Source organism: Anguilla rostrata, chromosome 8, assembly GCF_018555375.3.
Source record: "Anguilla rostrata isolate EN2019 chromosome 8, ASM1855537v3, whole genome shotgun sequence".
In the NCBI taxonomy this organism is placed as follows: Eukaryota; Metazoa; Chordata; class Actinopteri; order Anguilliformes; family Anguillidae; genus Anguilla; species Anguilla rostrata.
In genome coordinates, this window is record NC_057940.1 from 15,067,615 (window position 1) to 15,091,266 (window position 23,652).

The 23,652-nt window shown below is 38.6% G+C and overlaps 1 protein-coding gene across 1 annotated transcript; it reads right to left on the reverse strand.

Moving 5' to 3' along the window:
* Window positions 1–1,154: 1,154 nt before the first annotated feature.
* On the reverse strand, window positions 1,155–17,312 carry LOC135260916 (polycomb complex protein BMI-1-like). The gene is given in 15 exon segments (XM_064346642.1): window positions 1,155–2,824; window positions 3,349–3,429; window positions 3,767–3,865; window positions 4,010–4,055; window positions 4,466–4,574; window positions 4,762–4,812; window positions 4,900–4,955; window positions 5,683–5,779; window positions 5,927–6,057; window positions 14,137–14,172; window positions 14,905–14,917; window positions 15,440–15,485; window positions 15,593–15,656; window positions 15,739–15,850; window positions 17,086–17,312. Coding segments are annotated over 15 exon segments (1,410 nt in total). The 5' UTR covers window positions 17,225–17,312; the 3' UTR covers window positions 1,155–2,494.
* Between the last annotated feature and the right edge of the window lie 6,340 nt (window positions 17,313–23,652).

The window sequence follows — 23,652 nt, forward strand, 5'->3', positions numbered from 1 at the left end:
AATCCTAAGACTGACTGGTGTTAAAGAGTAGGGTTCGCAGAATTTTGGCCCGTACGTGCTGTTTTATTTTTATTTATTTAGATTTTTTAAATTTTGTTTTTTAGTTTTACAGTTAGAAAAAACTGTAGTCTACAGGTTGTGAAAGTTGATTTAGCACATAATTAACACACAGTTCATTATTTTTGGTATTTTACTGATCGTATCGAATAAATCTGATATTGCGTAATATTAATAGTAATATAGTCTTCAGTGAATCAGATTAGTTACGTAAAAGTTTTTACACTTGTTTTTCAACTTGTATGTATTCAAATTTCTTTCCTTATGGTGCATGATGGCGTGAAATGAGTGATTAATGTAGTATTCAAATAGGCTACTTTTAATAAAAATCACATAGTTATGATACACATTAGTGTTCAGATGACGACTGCATTCCTGTACAATCATATAGTGCAAATAATGATCTATTTATTAAGTGGTTTTAACGACTTTTCAAGTGCCGCCGAACTTATGCGCCGAATTATTGAAAATGGTAAACCTTGTAATTCGGCTTATTCAGTGCAAAAGCACAAAATTATTTCATTTTTTCTCCAGAAATGTTTTTAAATTAAATGCAGCTGTCGCCAGAACCCATGATTTTACGAAGCCACAATTATGTTCATAGGCTACACTGTGACTCGTTTGAGGAAGATACTCTATATTTTTATTTATCTATAAATTAATCTACACGTCAAAATGTCAAATAATTCGCAAAATAGGCTATAAACTAAACGCTACCGAGCACATTTTCTTTCAGATCAAATCACCGTGTTCTTTTGAAACGGTCAGAACTGAAATAGTTGTCCACCACCACCGTGACTTTTAACTTAGGCTATTGAAATTACCTTCAGTATATATGCCTAAATCACGACAAATTCAACCATCTTCCTGTGAAATTTATGCCGAAAAAAAGAACACATCCCATTTAGGAATTGCTTGTTTCCACACTTGGGTCACTTGGATTTCACATTTCGTTAACTTACATGCTACATGCTATTGTTACATGCTGGATCATATTTCCCATACATTTCACACGAAAATACCAAGCCTACTTATATTTTCTCGCTGCCTAACATGGACTGTAGGAATTCAAAAACAACTACAGAACGTGCTAGAGATTAAGTAATAAAAATGTAAAATGTTTATTTAGATAGAAGTTTTTATACTGTGCAACAGTAACAATACAATAGTTTTACATACAGTCGACCAAATACAGATATTTAGAACACTGTGGAATAGACACCACAAAACACTTGAAACAAAGATTCTTCTTGTATAGGTTATACAGAGGAATACGTGTTTACCAAACGTATGGGACATGTTAGTTTATTCCACCTCTATATATCAGCTAATAAAGTAAATAGGCATATATACACTTCTCTATCCGGACCTTGGTCTCGTGCCCTGTGGTGGTTGATTAAAAACTGCGCATTTAACAAAATAAAACCACAGCATGAAAAGCTTATTTCAATTTTTAAAAACTAATAGCAAGAACTTTATGCTTTCTAGTCGTTGTTTTCAGCAACACGCTTTATAAACATAATACTGCCACTAACAGGGATATTGAGGGCGTGGCCTATTCAAGGGAAATCTAATTAACGAATCTGCAAGCACAAACATCAAGCGGTTTGATTTTTTCATTTTTGTTTAGGACACGTAGGCTACATGACCAGGAGTGTCACTGAAACTACGGTAATTCTACACATTTAATTTTCTTTCTTGTATTTTCCATGAAAGGCAGTGTCATTTATAATGGAATATAGGATTCATAACGGCTGAGACTGTAACTGTATATAAAAACAGGCCTATTTGCCTTTTTCGGATGATGCCATATCTGCAGTTAAAAATGAGTTCAAGCTTATATGAAAAGGAAAAAGGAACAGTGACCAACCACAAAACTAAGCCAGTCCCAGATAAAATCCCAGCACAATCTTCTTGTTAACTTTAGGTGATATCACCAAGTGTTTTTTTTATTATTATTATTATTTATTTTTTTTATTAGGTTACTTTCTCAGCATCTGTTGGTTTGTTGTGCAAAAACTACAACATACTCAATGTTAATCCTTAAAGTTGTGGAACAAGAACACTGCACTTCAGATCTGGGTCTGGGTCTTTGTCTCTCTGATGTAATAACAGCATTTCAAAAGTTAAAAGTTTCAAAAACTTTACTTAACATTCCCTATCAAAACCCCCTTTCCAAACGATACTTCATGTGTTTGACATACTTTGGCCAAAAACTATTTTGTGAAATACAGGCACCCTCATACTCAAACTGGTTTTCCCACTGAAATGTGACTTCCACTATACACTTTCACATGTATGATAACATAAGAACAATAATAACAATAACAACCATGATTAAAAAAAATAATAATAAAAATTAAGCATCTACAATATAGCTATATTGGCATGAAAGAGAGCTGGAGAGGCTGGCGTTGGCAGCGTTCCCTCGGGACAGTCATCCGGAGGAGGCCGAGGAGCCGTTGAGCGAGGGCTTGCGCGCTTTGCTGCAGAACAGGGCCGGGCGCTTCGGACTGGGGTTCACGGAGGTGCCGTTGACGGCGCTGGAGATGTGCGGGAAGTGGGGGTGCGGCGACTGGACCGGGGTGCTGGGGCTGGGGAGGGAGGAGGAGGTGGAGGGCAGGCCGCCGGGGCTGTTGGCCTTGTCGCTGCCCGAGTCGCTCTCCATCTCGGAGCGGTTGGCGCTGCCGCGGCCCTCGCGCGGGTGGCTGATCTTCACCTTCTTGCAGCTGGGACGCACTCTGTACTTCAGCGGCAAGGGGCCGTTCTGCAATGCAAGAGCAACGCCCAATCAAAATGAGGAAAAAAGACAACGGATGCCAATGTGCTAGACTGACACCAATATTCCTCTCATGCTATTGCTATGGAAACCAATTATGCACCTGATGCAGAAAGAATGCAAAGAAACAAACCCTTCAAAGCCAGTACACAAGCACAGGCCATGTCAGGAAAACACCGGGATCTAAACTATTTTTATTCATTATTAACTTTTATTTCAGCACCCACAACATTTAAACAGCATTCAGTAAACATTTTCCAGTTTGCAAAAATTAAGTTACGCAACTCATTATTTATAGTGTCAGGCAAAACATCACAGACCTGCTTATTAAATGCCCTCCCTTTAAATTAAAGGTTAATCTGACCATTACTACAGACAAAAAAGCCGCTTCATTCCAGGTTTTTCCTGTGGCAAGTATGAACAAAAATGACATGAATTGTACCGCTAAACATTCATCATGCAAAACACTGGAAGGTTACACGGGATTGCCCTGTTAAAAAAGAGAGGCTCACCCTTCTCCAGGTATATATGTAGGCGATGTCCATTAATGTGTAGTAATCTTTCAGGGGCTCATCTTCGTACATTACTTCAATCTACAAAATAAATTCATTCTTAAATCTGAATAATCAACATATAGTCAAGAAATTAAAATCAAACACATTGAATTAAATAACAAAAAAGCCAATTCTTTAAATCATCAATTTAAAATTTAAATGTATATAATTTAATTAAAAATATTGATTTATTGATAAAAATTAATAAAAATACTTCAAGAAGAGTTACATGGACATGTCTTTATATATATTGACCTTTAACGTAATCATTTGAACTCAATCATTTTTTAAACCATGTAAATCAATTTTTAATTGCTGGTATTGCTGGTAACATATTGCTTTATTGGCTTAAGAACAAGAAGTAATTCAGACTTGCCTGGAAGGTGCATGGAATATCCATTTTACTTCTAAGAAATTTTCTGAGATGCATCACAGTCATGGCAGCTGGACACTGCAAGTACCGCTTGTCATTCATCTACAAAATAAAGAAAATATTCACATTTTTAAGTACAAGACCACAAACACTGATAGATGTATTACTCACAAAACAGCCAATTGTGCCAGCATGCATTGTTTCAACCACTAAATATGGAACTGTAATAGTGAAAACAAGCATTACCTCCTCCTTCGCTTTCTCCTTCTCTCCATTACCTTGTTTGTCAATCCTGAGACACAGAGAAAAGCAAACTTATCAATAGTCAAACTAAACAAGCTACTGGCCACATTTACAGTACTTTTTAAAATTTACATTAAACACAAAAATGTATCAGGCAGTATTATTTCCAAGAAAAATAAGTGAATATTTATTAAAGTTCCACTACAATTAAATTGTGTTGGACTGTATTGTTTGATAAAATGTTTCTTCTTCAAAACATATTTCTCCTTTGATATATCTTTCAGCAGGCTCCCTGAAGTTATACAAATACAGACTACTGAAAACGTGGAGAAGTTACGCAAGTGACAGCACAGCAGCTGGGGTCTTTAAGGCCAAACTTGAATCACTGCCGATTGCTCAATACACGCACTGAAATAAAGAAAGCGTCAAAATATGAAGAGTGCCAACGCTTTGCCGTACTTGCTCTGGTCAAAGAACTCGATGGAGAGGCTGATTATCTCATCATCCGTAATTATCCTTTTGTCCTCGTCCGCCACTTCTCCTCTGTCTTCATTCGATCCATTTGCGGCTTGGAAAATAACATGCAAGATAAATTTTAACACGGATTCTAAACAGGAATTATTTTCCTCCCGTAGCCAATGTTCAAACCCGTCACCCTTAGTCCACCAGTACTGATGGTGGCAATAATACCAGACAGCTATATGGACAACTATGTGACAGTCGTTTGTGTGCACTGGGTTGAAAGAGGTGGTTACCATCTACTGAAGGATGCTCAGCATAGAAGTCCCTTCTTCGCTTCATTTCATCTGCAGAGGAAAAAAACATTGCTGTTTCAGACCCAGGGTTAGGAGGGCCAGCCACTGACAGGAACGGTCAAATGGTAAACAACTTACTTTTGAAAAGGCCCGGGACCAACTTGTAGACTATGTCTTGAAGAGTCTTATCAGACCTATAAAACCAATCATGAGCATTGAAGGCAGCAGTTCAGATGCAGTTCATTTTAAGTTCCACAATATGAGAAAATGAGAAATACTGTTTACAACATCTTTGTTAAGAATACATGCTGAAATTTGTGGGTTGTCATAACTTGAGCAAATATAACATTACAAATGTATTATTTTTGTGGGAAGTAATCAGTAACAATAAAGGCTCCACTGAGTGTTTACACTTCACCATTTCATTCTGATACAAAGTAATGTCTTTATCTGTTAAGAGTTTTTTAACACAATCGACCAATGTTCAGCAAAAATCCATTACATGTCAGCAGTTATGTTTAAGTATAATGAATATTTTTATGGTGGAGAAATTATTGGTGGACTCTTTTCAAAATTATTAATGCCTCCCAGAAGTTAGGAAAAGCACCAAACAGTGTCTTCCCTTTACAGTTATTTTTTCCCCCCATAAAAGAGTAGTCCACAAATATCAGTTCCACAGGCCTAACACCAGATAACTTCAAGGCAGAGGGATGAGACAAAATTACTGAAATATACCAATACTTTATTGTTAGTTGTTTTTTCAAACTGAAAAAAAAGTTAAAGGACACTTTTTAAAAATTTTCCCATCATCAAACACTTTGAGTAGAATGTTAAAAGGCTCTAGCTGATGTGTTCCAATTTGGCATTTATTAAAGATACCACTGAATGACATCTGGTCTAAAGACCAAAACAAAATCTTACCTTATATTTAAAAGAGGCTTTGTTTTGTGTACTTGGACATCGCAAATTGGGCAGTATTTGCTGGTCTCCAAATATCGGACAATGCACATTTTACAAACTGAAACACATTAAAATGAAACCAAGTACAGATTAAATCACAGAACACATACACCATGCAGCTCTGTCAGCCACTACAATCGATGCAAAAGTAGCATAATAAGAAAACGTAAGCCTTATTTTTTTATAGGCTACGTAGATTACTTACAGGAGTGCAAGCATTCCACGATTGTGGTCGCATCTATGAAATATCCGCCGCAGAGCACACACATCAAATGCGGATTTAGCTCCGTTATCTTTATTCTTGTTGTTCGATGCATCGTCATGGAGATAAACAACCTGTTGTGGAGAAATATACATAAACATTTATGAGCATGTGCTTTTTTGACAGACGCGATATAAAGTCGTAGACTTCGGAAATGGGGTCATTTGTGCCAGATACGTTTGGCTTAATCGGGACTTTTCTTCGAATGATGTCGAATTACGAGCCCATTTCCAGCGGTAGCCAATTGGACGATGCACACACGGATTGACAAGGGTATCAAGCTGGCAAATAATAATAAAAATTCAAGACATAGACCTGTAAGGTTTAGGCCTACAATTGTTGCAATACGTTTCGCGGGAACATAACCGATATAGCATATTATGCGTTTATGAATCATCTTCCTGCCAATTATTTTCGCGTAATGCAGTCTGACTCCCCTAGACGAAACTCGGGTAGTCTATAGGTCCGCTACACAGTAGACTACCCCTGAATTTAAAGTAGCCTAGCGAGGAACGTCCGATTCCACACAATATTGCATGCGTGTTACGGCAAAATGCATCACAGCCGAATTAAATGCGTGCAGAGCATTATTCGGTCGTTTGAAGACCGTGAGTGGTATCCGGTGCCCAAACGCTGTAACTCTTACTGTTGCTATAGCAACTTAGGTTATACTTGGCATCTTGCCAATGAAAATAGAGCCGTGCTTCCAAAGGAACCACGGCTCGTGCAGATGTGACGAAGAACAAACCCGTGGTTAAATACGCAAGTTATTTAACCAACCGTAATTTCACGAGGTTACCATCCCAACCAGACTTCAAAACGTGACCGCCTTAACGCACATGGATTCAGTTTTTTTTTTTTAAGTCTGTCAAGGGAGGACTGAACACTGCCGCGTTAATTTCAATGTTTTCTGTCATTTCATTAGGACTAGCCTATTTCTGACACCAGCGGCTCAAATCCGTTCAAATTAATTCGATTTATTGTCGCTTTCGGCGTGTAATAGCACTGTTTAACAACGCAGTTCGACCTTAAGAGCATTACATAAATATTCCTCAGTCCACAAGAAAGTCGGCTAAAGCAAGAAGGTGGAAAAATAGCTATTGTCTTACCTGAACGGAAAAAAGGAAATAAATGTAGACTAGAAGCGATCAACATCGGCTCAGTCTGGATCTTTCAGTCACTCTTCACGAATTGTACCCCAATGACCATTAAAGGGTAAGAACAGTAAGCTCCATCGGCAAAATGGTCGACTAACGTAGGCTACATTTTAACAGTCGAGTTCTCCTATGCTGTAGCCACACCAGAATAGGTTACCAGGGTAGGTGACTTATCCGCTATGTGGCTAGTGAAAGAGATGGCTACTGTAAGCCTGCGGAGACATCCCGCAATAAACGTGGTCCACTATAACACTTAGTGTCCATTTTGAACACGGTGGGGAAAGCTGAATCGTGTAAAGGGCTACCCACCTTCGCCTTGCCAATCAATTACGAGAAAAAATAAAGGCTGAATAAACGCCGTAGACTAAACAAAATCTGTGTCATTTAAAGAGAATAAGGTGATGATATAATTTTTCAGGGCCGTTGTCACTCGACTGAGTGACAAACCCAATTAAACGTTAATGGGGACGTTCGGTGACGTCGAATAATTAAGATAAAAAAGTTTAAAATTGACAACTGGATGCTAGCACAATTTCAACAAAATCTAAACGCGCAACCGTTTTGGATACGTGCGAGAAGTTCCAATAACCATTCGCAGGACATTCGGGGGTTTCTCAGACTCCCTTTGGTAATGATGACTGTAATTCCATTAGAAATGCTGTCACGGATGTGCAAGCATTTCTTGACCGAAGACAAACGCTGGTCTGTTTCTAAGCCTATATCAGACAACCGGGCATGCTTGTGCGGCTGAACCGCTAATGTTCCTGCGTTCTTGTACAAAGCCCGCATAAACAAGCATTGCAACTCACACAGCCGCAGTCGCTGTGACAAAGGTCTCATCAGCTGCCTATGTAGCACAATTGTTAAATGAGCTTTGTCATTCCTTCGACAAATAGAATGTCTAAGGTCACATCGATCACAAGCATAGTTGTCTCGGAACTAGTGGGTCAAGGAATGCATTTAGTGACAAGAGATCAATTTCTGATAGACCGCAGAAAAACGGTGAATGTGTAATATCGTTCCTTCAGCAGGTCTCCAGCTCCTACTACACGGAATCCAAGTAATGTTACAGTATGTTGATTTTTACCCCATTCATGCTAAACTGTGGAACATATTGAACAGCAGCAATTCGCCATTTGCGGAATGACACCACAGTAGTCTATTTTGTCCTCCTCACAAAGACAGTCTAATCAATAACAGATAAATGAAGGCCATTATTTACTGATTACCAAACAACAAGGTTACACTCATGGACAAACGAGCCACGTGGAAATAAAGAAAAACGTAGGCTAGTACACACCAAGTTGGCAAGCCGTTAATTAAGGCCATGGATTCCTCAGCGCACTGCATTGTGCTGTTTGTCTGGCGTTTACCACGGGGTTCAGCCAACTGTCAAACCCATGCATTCTGCACTGTAACCATGCTTAACGGGGCTAAATGACAAGTTCCCTCACACTTTTGAGAACAGAACAAATCACTTACAATGACCAGGATCACTGCTTAAGATGGCCCTAAACTGCAAGCAACTCAACACGAAGTGCACCATCGTACACAAAGTAAAGTTATTCGACCTGTTCCCGTGTCAACGTCAAACGAAAGAAATAGGGTAAAGACAAATGACGTATAAACCACACAATTGCCAAGTAGTTTAGGTGCGACTTAACTACCGAGTGTGTAATGTAGCCTAGCCTACCTTCTTTCGGGCTAAACTATGTGTGAACCATTCTTTTTTGGTTTAACTCTGCAAACTGCAATTCGAGTAATCAGGCAATTTCCAAGACCAGTGCATCGCACAAATGGTCATGATTTTGAAAACCATCACCATCAATACCAAAGCCTGGAATCTAGCCCCAATAAATCTAAAAAATAAATTTAAAAAACCTGAAGATGACTGACGATATAGCATCACGAGCATTGCGCGTCCAATACATCGGTGAAAATTCAAACACCTTTGCCATTTAGTCACTGCATTCATTGACTAAACGTTTAGTAAAGCTGGAAAAAGTCGTCATTAGGGTGACAACTAATTTAAAAGCATGCCTCCAACAGAATGCAATGAAAAGATATACAGTTCGACCACGATCAGACGTAAAGTGATGGGCTTTTTTCAAGAATGAAGCTTGAGGTTGCTTCACCTCTTGCGCCCAGACCACTGTAATTTAAGTTAATAAAATCCGAAATTGATTGCATATGGACAGTCTAACCATTGCGTTACGTTCTCCAGCACATACAGATCATATCTCTATAAAATAATGTTACTATCTTAAAGCATACTGATGAGTGGAACCGTTTGAATGCTAGCAAACCAGAACATTTGACCCATCTCGCTCTTAATTTCTTGCGGTCTCTGGCTTTCATGCAAGTATAAACTATTAGGATACACAACTGTCCAAAAATCAAAAGATGAAACATTACTCTGATTATTTTAGAAAATTATATTAAAATCCATTGATAACCCAAACCAAGCTTGGTCGAGAATGTAATTGAATTTTAAAGTGTAGTGCGCAACTGAACCCGTGTGGTGTAACGTGAACCACTGAGAATCTTGCTTCGAGTAGAGTCCTCGTCTTCCATTCAAGCAAAATAAGCTCAACATTCAACAGACCCTTCCATAATCAATCCATTGGTAAGACGAAATATTTAGTAATACGTACCCAAAAACTCTGGTGCGGGTCGGAGAGACTGGAGTAGAGAGACAATGAAAGTTAGAAGTCGATCAGCAGAAAATGAATGCGAGCCAAGCGGCCATCTTGAAAAGAGCTGCAGACGCTGTCAATTGCAATAGCCTTAGCGTAGCTACACCGAGCTCATTTTAGTTACGCAAATCTGAATTTTTGTCGAGACCAAAAACCTCTGCGACCCAAACGCAAGGTTTTGGCGAAGATTCAGAACTATGCCAGTACGTTTTGTGCGATCAAATAGCTCGCCCCCTGTTCTCAGTTCAGTTGTTTGAAAAATGCAATGCTGATGGTTCAGTGGAAACTGACACCGTCCCCAAAATGGCTTGTAGTTCGACCGCCCCGCTGCATCACGTGGTCTCATTCCTTAAGGGTGGCCTGGGAATTAGTGTCGGTGTAATCAGAGACTAACAGTCAGTACCACAATTTTTTGGGAATCTTTGTTTTAACCTCAAGCGTCCTTGGTTGAATAGCCTATTGGACTGCACACCGCGTGTTTACAGGGGTTTATAAGGGGCTATTGTAGACAATGCAACCAATGCTTTCGGTCTCTCTCCGCTTGGAATGGCAATATATAGTCCCGCGCCAGGTCCAAGTATGGAAGTCTCTTTGCAACAAGTAAACAAGTGCCATGTCACAAATCGAAGTGTTAAATGATTTAAACCTTGATGTTATCATCTCATCTCCCTTAGTCTACCCTCAACACAGCACACTGCAACGAAGGACTGGTCTTCGGATGAGAGAAAATGGATAGGATATATAATTTAGGTTTGAGCATTGCAATGATTGACCCGACGGGCATACATTTCAGACTACGTTGGCCTGGACGGTGCCTTATTCGCGTATTTTCAAAGTAAAATGTAAGGCCTGTAGGCTACTTAAAATCTCATAGACAGAATCAAATTGGGTTAATGAAAACGCACTCACGAACCGTAGGCCTGCTTAGGGGGGAAAAAACCGTAGCCACCATAATCCACTGGAGACGACTTTGCATATGAGATGCGTTCGCGCATACATATACACACACACACATATATATATATATATATATATATATATGCGTGTGTGTGGGTGGGTGGGTGTGTGCGCGCGCGCGCGCGAACGAACGCATCTCTGTAGGCTATACTTTGTGTATTCCGCGAAATTTCTAAAGGCGTATCTTTAAAATGATTAATTAATACAATGCGACAATCGGACAGAAGTGGACATATATACAGACAACCGTCATTACACGGCTACACGTATACCAAGGTTACCATTAGACACCGTCAATTATAACTTGCAGAAAGTGCCTAATAAACTGCTTCATTCTTTGCGATCGTGTCACTCTGTACATGCAAGGCTTTTGGATTTAAGTCTGCATATTCCAGTATGAATGCCATGCGATTAATTTAGAGATGGCATACGCAAAGCATATAGGCTAGTTTATGCGTCTTTTAACTCCCATTTCAATCATTAATTTATTAGTCTGCTGAGGTTTTGGTAATAATTGATTGCATGTATGCATATATAATCACTGCAAGCAATTGATCAGCCCAGACATAAGAGATTAAGTAATTATTTATTGACTCGAAATTGGCAAAATCAACAAGCAAAACCATTGTAGAAAAAGACAACCACATTGTTAAGAAAGGAATGTTTAATTGGTTATAGCCATGTTCTGTTCCATACAGTTCCAATGAACAGTGAACATCAGTGTGGTCAGGTTAGCCATGGTTAAAACAGAAAACAGAATAAAAAAGGACAAAAAATTTGTATCATCCAGCTTAGCCTCTGGTCTGCTGAACTCGGTGAGAAGGGTCACGCGCAGTCAGATTCCACTGGAACGTCACGGAACTCTTCCAGTAGCTCAAACACTGTCTACATCTGTGTAGCCTTGTCGAGACTCTTTGCGGCGTCTTTCATCTTACCCACCAAATCCTAGAAAATCGCATTAAAATATGCTCATAATAACAGTTCAGAAACATCAGAAACACAAATTATTTTCCGAGAGATGTAGCTAGGTTTATCGACCGGACAAGGTAGAGGTTCAACAGTTGACGTTCTGCAACAAAAGTAATGAACGGGCTTTTCTGCTTCCTTTCCGTTCTCTTGGAATGATGGAAAAAAGGTTAATGTTCTTCTGGTTTCAGTTCTTCACAGATCACAGATATTTATTAAATGTATTTTGTCTTCCAACGTGAAACATGCACGTAACATGAGATATAAGAAACCCAGAACATACGGAAATTTAAAAATGATATCTTAAAATGCAGTTTTGGTAATGATGAAAACATAATACATACGACTAATCGTGTTAGATTTTTACATTTATCAAAAGCAATTCGGCAGGAAATATAACCTACATTTTCAACATATTATCAGCGTCAAAACATACAGGACGTCTCTAACCGTCAATATTGCATTGTTTGTGTTATTGTCCTCATCTAATAAAATATAAGCTTAATTATAATATACTAAATATTTTCATACATCTAATGACAGTGTTCATTTATGAGAGGGGACTAATGAAATCCGTAAGTGTATGTGAATCAGTTCAGTTGGAGCCCCAGTTCATGCACACATCTGAAAACATTTGTAATGCATTGATCGCACTGGAATTTTATAAAGGACCGTGTTCACGTTTATTAAGAAGGGTATTACATTCAATAATTTCCATTATTACATAAACTATCCTAATCGGATATTAAGGCATTTTACTCAAACATTGGAAATAGCAACAAGTCTCTGTTTTGAAGAATGGTTTGAGCATTGAGCTCAGAAAAACCGGAGTGGGAAAGCACAGAAGTAGGTTAATATGTGAAATAAAAAAACGATGTTGTGTAGTCCCGGATGCCGCTCAGACTACCACGTAAAGTCTAGTTCATTTAAAAAAGCAAGTTCTCGACAGAAAAAGCACATTGGTAGAACACACTTTTTTGAGGAATGGTAGGCCACGTGACCAGACACATGTAAGATTTTAATCCTTTCGTTTATAGTTAGGCTATAAACGAATGTCTTCACCTCGGTGATTTATGACCCATAAATAAACCCACGGATAATCGACGTTTTTTTAAAATATATCACACATATAAGTGATAAGCAAAGTAATTGAAAAGGAACAAAATTATGTTCTAGTAAGCACACATCAAAAGGCCAACATAAAACCACGTGTTGAAATAAATGTTCATACTGACATGGCAAAAAAAATTAATACCTTTTATCCGTATACAAAACATTTGCTGATGCAATATACACATGGAACTATCACTGTACATCATTCCATGTCATTAAACATGTAGTTTACGTCAAATAGCCTATGTAAAAAATAATTAAGCAATAGGCTAATATTAAATGGAGGAGAAAGTAGGCTACTCCATTTTTACATAAATGCTTAGAGTTGCCGAGTGAGGCAGGTTACAATTACACACTATTTTGCTAAAGTATTACTCTTATTAAATTATTAACTGTTCAATTAATCAATTAAACGTAAAATGTTCTACAGTGCCACTCCATTGCTACAATGAAAATGTGAATACTTCAACTAAGCGCAGGAATGTTGCACCGTGATTTCCGTTAAGCCTTTTTCCCTCCGACGGACAAGATTAATTTGCGAGCTCAAAGCAGAGGCCAAAACTCTAAGCAACACATAACAGTCCTGACTGAGCTGATATTTTTTTCCAAAGTATAGGCCTACAATTTAATGTTTTGGGTGAACAATCCCGATCAACTAAGATAAATTATACCCCGTGGTAAACATTTGCATGTCAATGAAATTTAGTTCGAATCTAATTACAGGAATTAGGACAGCACTAACCCTTATATATATATATGGAGATACAGATTTTGGCAGAATTAATGCCGAGATTTATAGCCTAATGCAACATTTATAACGGAAATGTAAGACCAAGTTGTAGTTTTTAGCAGAACAACACAGTAGTGGATATCAAACCACTTCCTTTAAATCTTAATAATGAAAATGAAAGAGACCGCACTCGACTAAAAGACGTCAACGGTGAAACTGACTTACAGTTTGGCCTATTTTGTGGGGAGGGGGAAAAAACAACTTTTTTAAAAGAACCGCACCTTAAAAAGCGGTTTTCCAAGCAGTAGGCTACAACGTTTAAAGCCATAAAATGGCGATTATAAACCAACTTGAGTTTGAAAATGTGTGCTCATTAATAATTTAATTTTACATTATGTAAGATTATGGAGTGACATCACTGCTAAAATGTACAGGGAAAATCTACGCAGATTTAGAAACTAATTGGCTTCAGTAATCTTGCACTTGGCATTAATGTCTGTGTAATTACACAAAACTCCCCCAAATATTGGGTACCTGAAGTTGTTCCATTGTGCAACTAAAATGAACTTCCTCTGACGGTCTTGCCCCACCGTTCTGCAAATGAAAACATCACAAATCAATGACAAATCAATAGGCCTTGCTGAAAAGTGATGAGTATCACACCGCAACCATTCAATGACAGCTTACCTCAACGTTCAACGTGATTAGATAGGCGGGCTGGTTAACTTTGTGCACGTGACTGTTCTAGTAACACAAGAAAACGTGTTAAAATTTTACATACCGTTAAAATACGAAGAAAATCCGATTGCTTGATTCTTCATTTGCTTAGCCAAGCCAATTTCAAATACCTTTATCTGGTAATCCAGGCGCCACGAGGCATCACATATATGAGGAGGACACCTGCCTATGCTACAAATACGACCAACATGCAATGTTGGTAAAAACGGGGGAAAAATACAATCAAAATGACAGCATTTTAAACAAACAGGCGTTTTGTCACTAATTGATCACAGCTCAAACAGTAAGAAAGAAACAGTAGACTATATTTCCCTCTTTTTTCTTTACAAAACGTTTAATAGTCCCGAATTTAATAATTAGACGTACTAGCATCTTATTGGCTATGACACTCATCTTAAACACGTTACTGAGTTTAACTTAATTATTCAGGCTTAAGCACCAATGTTTATTTTAACTAAAATGTTTAGGTAATGAAAACAATGACAATGCCAAACCTCTCCAGTAACTTATTTAACACATTACATTGATTTTATGCATGAATTAGGCTACTTCACAAAAGCTTACTCAAGTGGATGCACTGGAATTTGATGTATGGTCAAAGCAATTCATTTTTATGATACCTAGAACAAACAAACTAACAGTAAAACCAATCCTCTTGTAACTTCATACCCATCTGAGAATGGAAATGAATTAAACTTGTCATCACTAAATAATTAAAGCACATATTTTTTTTAATTAATCTAATCAAGTCTGGAGTAGTAAAATAAATTCTAATGTTTTATTTACTGTCACATATGGTCAGGACTCTCATCAAATTGATCCAAAACCAAACATAAAAATGACCATTAGACTCACTGTAAAACAAAGTATGATTTTCATGGTCTTTTGAAGTGTTGAAGGAAGCTGCTGTAATGTAACAGGCTGAGCTTTCATATGTGTACATACTATATCCAGAACAACTTATGCAAATCACAGTTTTGAGCAATTGAAGTTTGTTACTTTCCTCAAGCGTAGTGCACCTTCAGTGAATTGAACTCGCAACCTCCGAGTCCATTTACCATTATTCTACACTTCCACCCCATCAACATAAAATACAGACTCACAACTCACCTGGACAACAGGTTTTCCAATTCACTTTTGTTCTTCTGCAAGGCAAACAGGTTATCAGAACAGCACGCGTAGCAATTGAGATAAAAAGCATAGGGAAATTGTATAAATAGGGCCTACTTTTAAGTAGGCTGTATCCCCCAACCTGGAATGAACTGTAAAATATGTCTATTCTCTCAGGATCAAACTTAATGTCCTCCAGACATGTGCTGAAACAAAACAAAGGCAAAGGTTTAGGTACCATCCGTTAGTAAATCACTTTAGCAGATATAAGGAAAATCATATAATTACCAAATTGTCGATTTATCCGAATTCTGCTTTGCAAGTTCCAGTATACAAGTGGTGGCTGCAACGTGGCAATGCTTCAGCAAAGTTTGATCAATGTGCTTAAATTCTGCGCCATCTAAAATGAAAAGAAAATAATTGCATTTACGACAGAGTGAACTGCAATTATAAAATAAGAAGAGGGGGTGGTAGTAATAACAGGAGGACATATCCCAAAAAGCCGAATTCCCGCGATTTCGAATGGTATTTTGCTGAAGTAGCTTACTCAACAATAATCAATACCCATCCTTTTCAACACGCTATGTGTTGAGCACAGTTTAACTGCATAAATAAATCATATAGGCCTAGTTGTCCATGAAACGAGGATGTGATCCAAAACATAAACAATATGATTAATGCAAAAAAACATACCAAGGATTAATATTTAGTTTGTAGCTTAGTAATATTCAACAACAAATACGTCAGTACTTTACATTCTGAAGTGCAGGTCTGTACAAATGCATGGTCTAAGAAGCAAACTGTCCAGTATGCATGGTTGTAATTGATTTAGCACATAATAGCTACTCTCATGGAATGTAAGCTTTTATTGGATCAGCATTCATTCGGTGTCAAAGTCGTGATAAATTTACAGAGATCCTTTCCGCCTCCTTTCGCTCTCTTTGGGCTGCTCTGATACAACACATTTCCAGCCGACGTCTGGCCAAAAACCATGCGCAATACAAACGTCTGACCTTGCAAATTCTTCCCTTTTACGATACAGTGACCGACCTTAGCAGATAATGTTTTGATATAAAATTTAACACAACTGGCAGTTATAAAATGTGCTTTGTCGCTACGAAGCTTAGCAAGAATGACTGCAGTTATCACGTTGTAAAACACGCTCGGTCTGCAGTGACGTAGCGTAGTCACCCACCCACATAACACGCTTAGCATGAAAACAAAGGAACTCTGGCAGTCAGAAGCTTACGCTACAAGCAGCGCCAGTGTCACACTCAGTAGGGTAGCAATAAATATCGTGATTTAACCAACACAGAGATGAAGCCAGAAGTGCAGACTCCTTCTGCAACGAACACATAAACGTAGGCTACAAAGTGCTAGCTGGTGCTTTAGCTAGGCTAACAGAAGAACGCTCATTTCCCATACTTAATGGACGTTTTATATAATCTGTAGGGGAATTACAGACGTGTTCGGTGTAATATTCATTCCCCTCTCGTCCGCTGTTTGGTTGATCTGAGAATTTCAGCTAGGTACAGGAGCTGCTTTAGCCCACTGTGGCCCATTTTCCTAGGTGATGTGTGTGCGAAAGGCAGGAAACGAAAGCGAACAAAGGCGACGCATTGAAAAGCCGCTTACCTAAGATCGCTTCGTCCGCGTGTGAGGCGAGTAAACTGCGGAACGCCACCTCTACCAAAGCCGAGAACGTTTTCACGTCAAAATAATCCGCATCTGCCAAATATTGTAGCCCTTTCTGTACGAACTCCGACAACTCCATTATGGCTGAAAAATGACCTCCGACTTCACACCACGTGATCTGTGCTCAGCTGATTTTTGCTGGGTGGAAATAACCACCCTGCTTCAGCCTGCAACTTGGGGACGGGGTTGATAGGGGTTCTTCAGTTTTAGGCTAGCATCCAGAGAGCTCAAATTCGCCGATAGGAATAAACAATTAATTGTAGCCTACTGCATGGGTGAGTTAGACAAATAGATGGCATTGATCTACAGTTACAAATATTAGGCTACTCCCGAGATCTATGGGTAACGTAATTTGATTAACTCGATTAACTTTGATTAACTTCATTGCGGGTCAGAAAAAATTGCTGATTTGTTTCGAAGTTTACTCTCTACCATGTATATCCTGGCTATGATGCGACATCTCATCATAAAACACTACCTATTGACTCCAAGTTTAGTTAAAAATAGAAATGTTAGGCCCTACGTACATTGATAACCGAAATATTGTTTATAATGGCGTGCTTTGATCTGAAATGAACAAAAGAGCAAATTACAGAAACTCACAGAATTAGACTGAATGTGGCATAGTCCACTGGCAAAAATTATCAGATTGGTTAATGTCCCTTTGCTTCAGATCCCTTTATATATTTTACAGAATTTTGTATGCTTTAGGCCTACTAAACCAAACACGCACATGTGTCTTAAGACTCTTAAATTAATCAAACAAGTTTGGTAAACTGTAGATGCAAAGGGTAGGCTATTGTTTCTTCACGTTATTTCAGAATATGTGTTTTGTTTTGAATTATTTAGTTGCAATCATGATACAGCCTACACACTGAAGCAGTAGGCTATTGGTTCTTTTACGTTGAAACCTTCATATCCAAATTATTTTTTCATGGGGTGTTGAAAGTTCATAATGAGAAACTCATATCATTTGAATTATCTGTAAAGCAATCTTCAGGCTATTTTTTAACCGTATACTGCGCTGTACTTCCCGGTAAGAAATAATATTGACCTTCCGTCGCTTTTTTTGTTCAGTTATGTGAATGGTGTTTCCCAGAGTCGTTTATTCTATAAGCATCATATAAGAGAATATAGAATTACAGAGAGGCGCTAGCTGCATACGTTGTATGTACCGCTCTCGTTCATGGTATAAATCTCATATTGGAGAGTGAACTGTCAACTTGCTTTCAGACGTGCTTTAGTTTTTCGCGACGAGTCTTAGGCTTCCTTTAGAACAAGGCTTCCTGCATAATGTGTGCCGTTACTCGTCAGCATGGGTCCGGGCAGGTGTCTCGGACTCTGGTCTGATACAATTTTGAAAGTGTTGCACCAGCTTTGATAACCGTCGAGTCCGAAGATCAGGCATGCTGTTTCAAGGAAGATGACGTATCGGTTAGCTTATTTCAATTTAGGCTATATGAAGATGATCACGAATAGCTGCGTGTGACAAGTGGTTACGCACTCTCGGTGAGTTGTACTGTTTACCGTTCGATGTCCACAAAAACTTTGACCCAAATCTTATTGTTGAACTGGATAAATATTTTTGAAGACACTGTATCCTAATTCAGAGCAAAACTGAAAGGCACATAACGAGTGGTATTAGTGGTATTAGAAACTTGTGAAGGTCACCAAAAGTAGCCTAGGCTACATTAAGACAGCTCAATATAAATTTTAACATTTCCTTGATTTTTTAAAATGTCATCACAAAAACCCATAGGTTGCTGACGAAGCTGACATGCACCATCTAACGCCTTGTCTTTGAAACGTCTAGCAGAACGCAAAGACAGGAGCATTAGAGACTGAAGTCTACAGGTGGGCGTCATCCATTTCACAATAATTAGTCAATCCAAAAAGCTAAATTTACCACAGCCACGTGAGCACAACCACGCGAGTCATTCAAACGGCCGTCCGACCGCTTCCTTTTCCAAACCCTCGCTATCATAGGAGGAAGAGCTTGAGGGAGCTTTATAGGGGTCTTTCTTCAGACCACGATTAAAATAATTTACTTAGGCTGATTGCTGAAAAGGCGTTATACATTGTACCGCCGCCCATCTTTGAAGTATTTGCAGTAGCCTATATGGAGAACATATTAACGCTTGACGCCGTACATATTAGCACTGATATCAAGTATTATTATTATTATTATTATTATTATTATTATTATTATTATTATTATTATTATTAGGCCTACTCCGAAATATTCCAAATTGTGTATGCTGCTGTTCAGTTATACCACTGTCCTGAAGAGGCGTTCACTAGGGGGCCTGAAATGCAATCCATGGGTCACTCAAGTGACAAGTCACGTTTCTCAGTCTGAGCTCTGACTCTAAATTCAGAAGAATACTACTTGGTTATTTTATTTTATTTATTTTATTTTTAATATTGTGTTTTTTTTTTGTTTGTGTGTGTGTGTGGGGGGGGGGGGAGGAGATATATCGAGAAGATATGAGAAGACACCAGCCAACCCTTTGTGTCTGCCTACATATATAACATAACACCACATATACACATAGAACATCTAATTTGTGGTTATGTAGCTTGATCCTTTAGTGCTTTCTAGACCATTGCCTTTTTGCATGTACACTCTAACTTGCACAATCTTTTTGATTAGTGTCAGATTGAAATAAAGGGAAATCTAGGCCTACTCTCAACAACTGCTTTAAAATGTCTGAACCAGATCAGATTTGCTGCAGATTGATCCACATATGTTAAGTTTTCTATCTTGTCAAAGCTTATATTAATTTATTAATGTAGGCATATACAGTATGTACTTAATAAAATGAACTTTATTAGGCTTATTTGACTGCTGCCATGGGTTTATCCTCACAGCAGATTACATACTAGACCAGTGGTTCTCAAACTCGGTCCTGGGGGATCCCTGTGTATGCTGGTTTTCATTCCAACCTCAACAGCAATCCCAGAATTTTAACAAGCTGTTATTTTTTTCTTAATTAGGTGTTTTTCATGTTTTAGAGCTGGGGTTGCAGAAAGGGCCAGTGTGGGTGCACACTACTAATCAATCACTAGAATCATTGTTAAACATTGCTACATTAGTAGAATCAGGATCAAGTGTGTGCACCCACACTGGCCCTTTCTGGATAAGACTGGGGACCCCAGCTCTAAAACATAAACGAAGGCTCCGTTAAGCTTAATCACAACCCATAAGACCATTACTGTCAGGCTCCCAAGATTTCTGGTAACTGCCTGTGTTGGTCACCGAAAAATTTTGACCATGTGACTTGCCGTCAAGACCACAATTGTAGTAGTATGATGAATCGATACTCAAAAACAGGTAGAAGGAAGAATCGGAAGTAAACTCATTCAATAAGGGTCATACATGTTCGGAACGCACAGTCACTGACGCAACGTATGACACGTCGCTTTTTAATGTTGAAAGCGCCCCTGCTTCATAAAAAATTGGGGAATAAAAAATATTCGTGATGTATGAAGAGCATGAGAAAATATTCATTGCTATCAGCTAGGGACATAGATCCAGATTAGATCCACTTTTTATTTATGGGCTGTTGCCGGTTGGCCTCATTTTCCGTAGGCCTGTACTCACTAGGGATTTCACTTTCCTTTAAAAAATAAATAATGCAGTTGCATTGATGAAACGGTTGAATCAAAGTGCTAAGAATAGAATTGAAATACTACCACACACTATCCTCGTGCGGATTTATGAAATATACTTTTGCTTGATGAAGCCTAATTTATTATGATGATTATTGAAAGATTATGATGATGACCATTATGTCATGTAGCACATATTGTCTACCAAATAGCAATGTGATCATTTCCAATACGCTAAACGCATAGCCTACAGAAAAATCTGTAATTATCTAATAAAAATAGAAGTTAACGTTTCCTCTTATGTAATGCAGCTAATAGGCTAACTTTAACGCTGACCATACTGTTGAGATTGCTACTTGGTAAAAAACAAAAACAAAAAAACACGGTTTTGTGCTGGCTTAAGATGCCAATCGACGCGATTTGTTTACCATGAAATGCGTTTTAATTAATTAATTCGAAACGTTCTATCGCTTGGACGTTAAGATATTAACGTAAGGAAATATAAGGCTGAAGGCACGGCGCGGTTTGATGGAATCACCCGCCATTCCAAAATAGTCAATATAAACACATGTCTGAAGTCTGAAGGGTGCAAACCATACATTTTTTACATTGTAAGGATGTACCTCGGTTTTTTAACCTCCTGCTCAAAAGTCGGCAGCCTAATTGCAGTTTACCTGAATTTCACTGCAGTTTGCAGTTGCCCTTTGGTCAGAATTCGTTTTGTCCTGCTCCCGAGGCTCAACATGTGTGATAAGTCTACGACTGAGCATATAATGATTAGCTCACATATAGACTCCAGTTCTGGAAACATCTACACGATAACTTGTACGACAAACGCAAACGATATTTTAAAGAAATATCCCACTGCACATATGTTGGAAATAATTTCTCAAAACACAAATAAAAGTATTCGTCCTATGCAGCGCACTCCTCGAGGTCAACTGTTTGAGTAGTCATGAAAGTAGCGAATATTACAGGCTGCATGGAATTGCATCTATCTCTAGACAGTTAGGCTTCTTTGTTTCCACATAACTGCTTTGGTTTGGGCAGCTTAATTGAGCACTATAAATCGCCCGTTTTGGTGGCATAGCACAGTGCTGCGTTGCAACAAAGTTGGCTTGTTCGGATTTAGCCAACTTCATCCTGTAAGGTAAAATACAATATGGGGCATGCCCCGCCAAGGCGTAACTTGGCTGGATGGCATACTTGCCATCCCAATTTTAGACTGCAACAGACTCGTGAAATTGTGAACAGTGCAGACAGGACTGTCAACTTGCATATTCGAATATGGGTAACTTGGCTACGCAGGCATCAAGGCCTGCCATCAATGCACGGTTCTACAGTTAATCTTATTTTTTAAAATGACGTATCCGGTAGCCCTATAGTCGGTCAAATGATTTGTTTGAAGCCGTTGGATCAACAGTTCCACAGAATCATTTTCATTGTTTTCACGTAGGCCTATGTGGTTTCTCAAGGTAGGAGCCATTTTAGCCTATTTGGGACAACGTACTGTTTGGTGGGAACTATACTGCAGCCAAATACGTTGTGAGAACTATTTGCCCTTGTGGGCTTGTAGTGTCGCAAGCACGCCGTTTAACATTTTACCGTATAGAAGAATGGAAAATGTGAATGCGTGACAGCGTTTTAGAACGTTCCTAAACGTCTTTCAACATACCTGTTATGTATCCACTATGTAGGCCTATAATAAGAATAAGCATAGCTTCCGAAATGGTGCAAAAAGTTGCAATAACGTTTTCTGCTAGCTTAATTTCTTTATTGCCTTCTGGACAGTAATAATGAAATAGTTCAACTACATTAGGCTACGTACGTTCGTACATATGATCGTGCCTTATCAATAGCCTATATTCCACTTCAGAGTAGAGGAAACCTATTCAAAATAATAGTGAGAATAATAGTAAGAAAGTTACACAAACATACTTTATGGCAAATGAAAAACATGTGTGTTCAGTATAGTGGCTTTACATTATACAAGTAAACGTTCCGATTTTGAACAATCACTACAAATTATTCCTTAAAGTGTAACGCACTGATTTAGTGGAGAGTAGATATAAATGTAACGCATCATAAATGCAACAAGGTCAATCAGGCCCACCGTGCGTCTTGCTCATGCCCGGGACAAAATTATCTCAAAAGCCCCCCCCGACCCCGTGCGCAAAAGATGAAATACAGAAACAAACTGAGACATGCCGTCATTCCCAACTGTAATGCTTTGAAGTTGTTCATAGATTTAGATTTCACGAGATTATTCCAGCAAATTATTTTAAGGTTAGAGCCCCCCCCCCCCCTTAACCCAGGGCCCGGGACAACTCACTCGGTTTTCCCCCGCGTCGGCGGGCCTGAGGTCAATAACGTTTTGTACACTGCTGATACAATTTCAGGTCTGTAAAAGCGCAATTCAGTCCTCTACCAAGTGCCAAAAGAACGGAACAATTCGACAACTTTCGTGGGACATATTTCTAAAAAAAACTATTTTTGAGCGAGGTAAGTAACAATCTGTTCCAGAAGTATAAACGGATATGAGGCATTCGTTTATTTACGATAAATCAGATAATACTTTTTAAAATCTTAAAATCTTTTTAAAAAAGTAATCTGTCCTTGAAAAGTTAGTACGGTTTTCTGAGTGAGTTTTAGCAGGAATAGTTTGCTAGGTGACCAAAAAAAATGCTGTCCCTGTCTGTATAAATGTAACAGCTGTTGCAATTATGCCGCCTCTGAGTTGCAAAAACAAACATTCTTTTTTGCTGTTATATGTGTACAGAATGCCATCTAAAGAGAAAACGAAAGGGTTGGTACCCAGGAGGTCATGGAGAGGGCTTCAGATTAAGAGATGTATAGATGGTGTTGAAAACCATCTACATGTAGCCTATAGTGCCC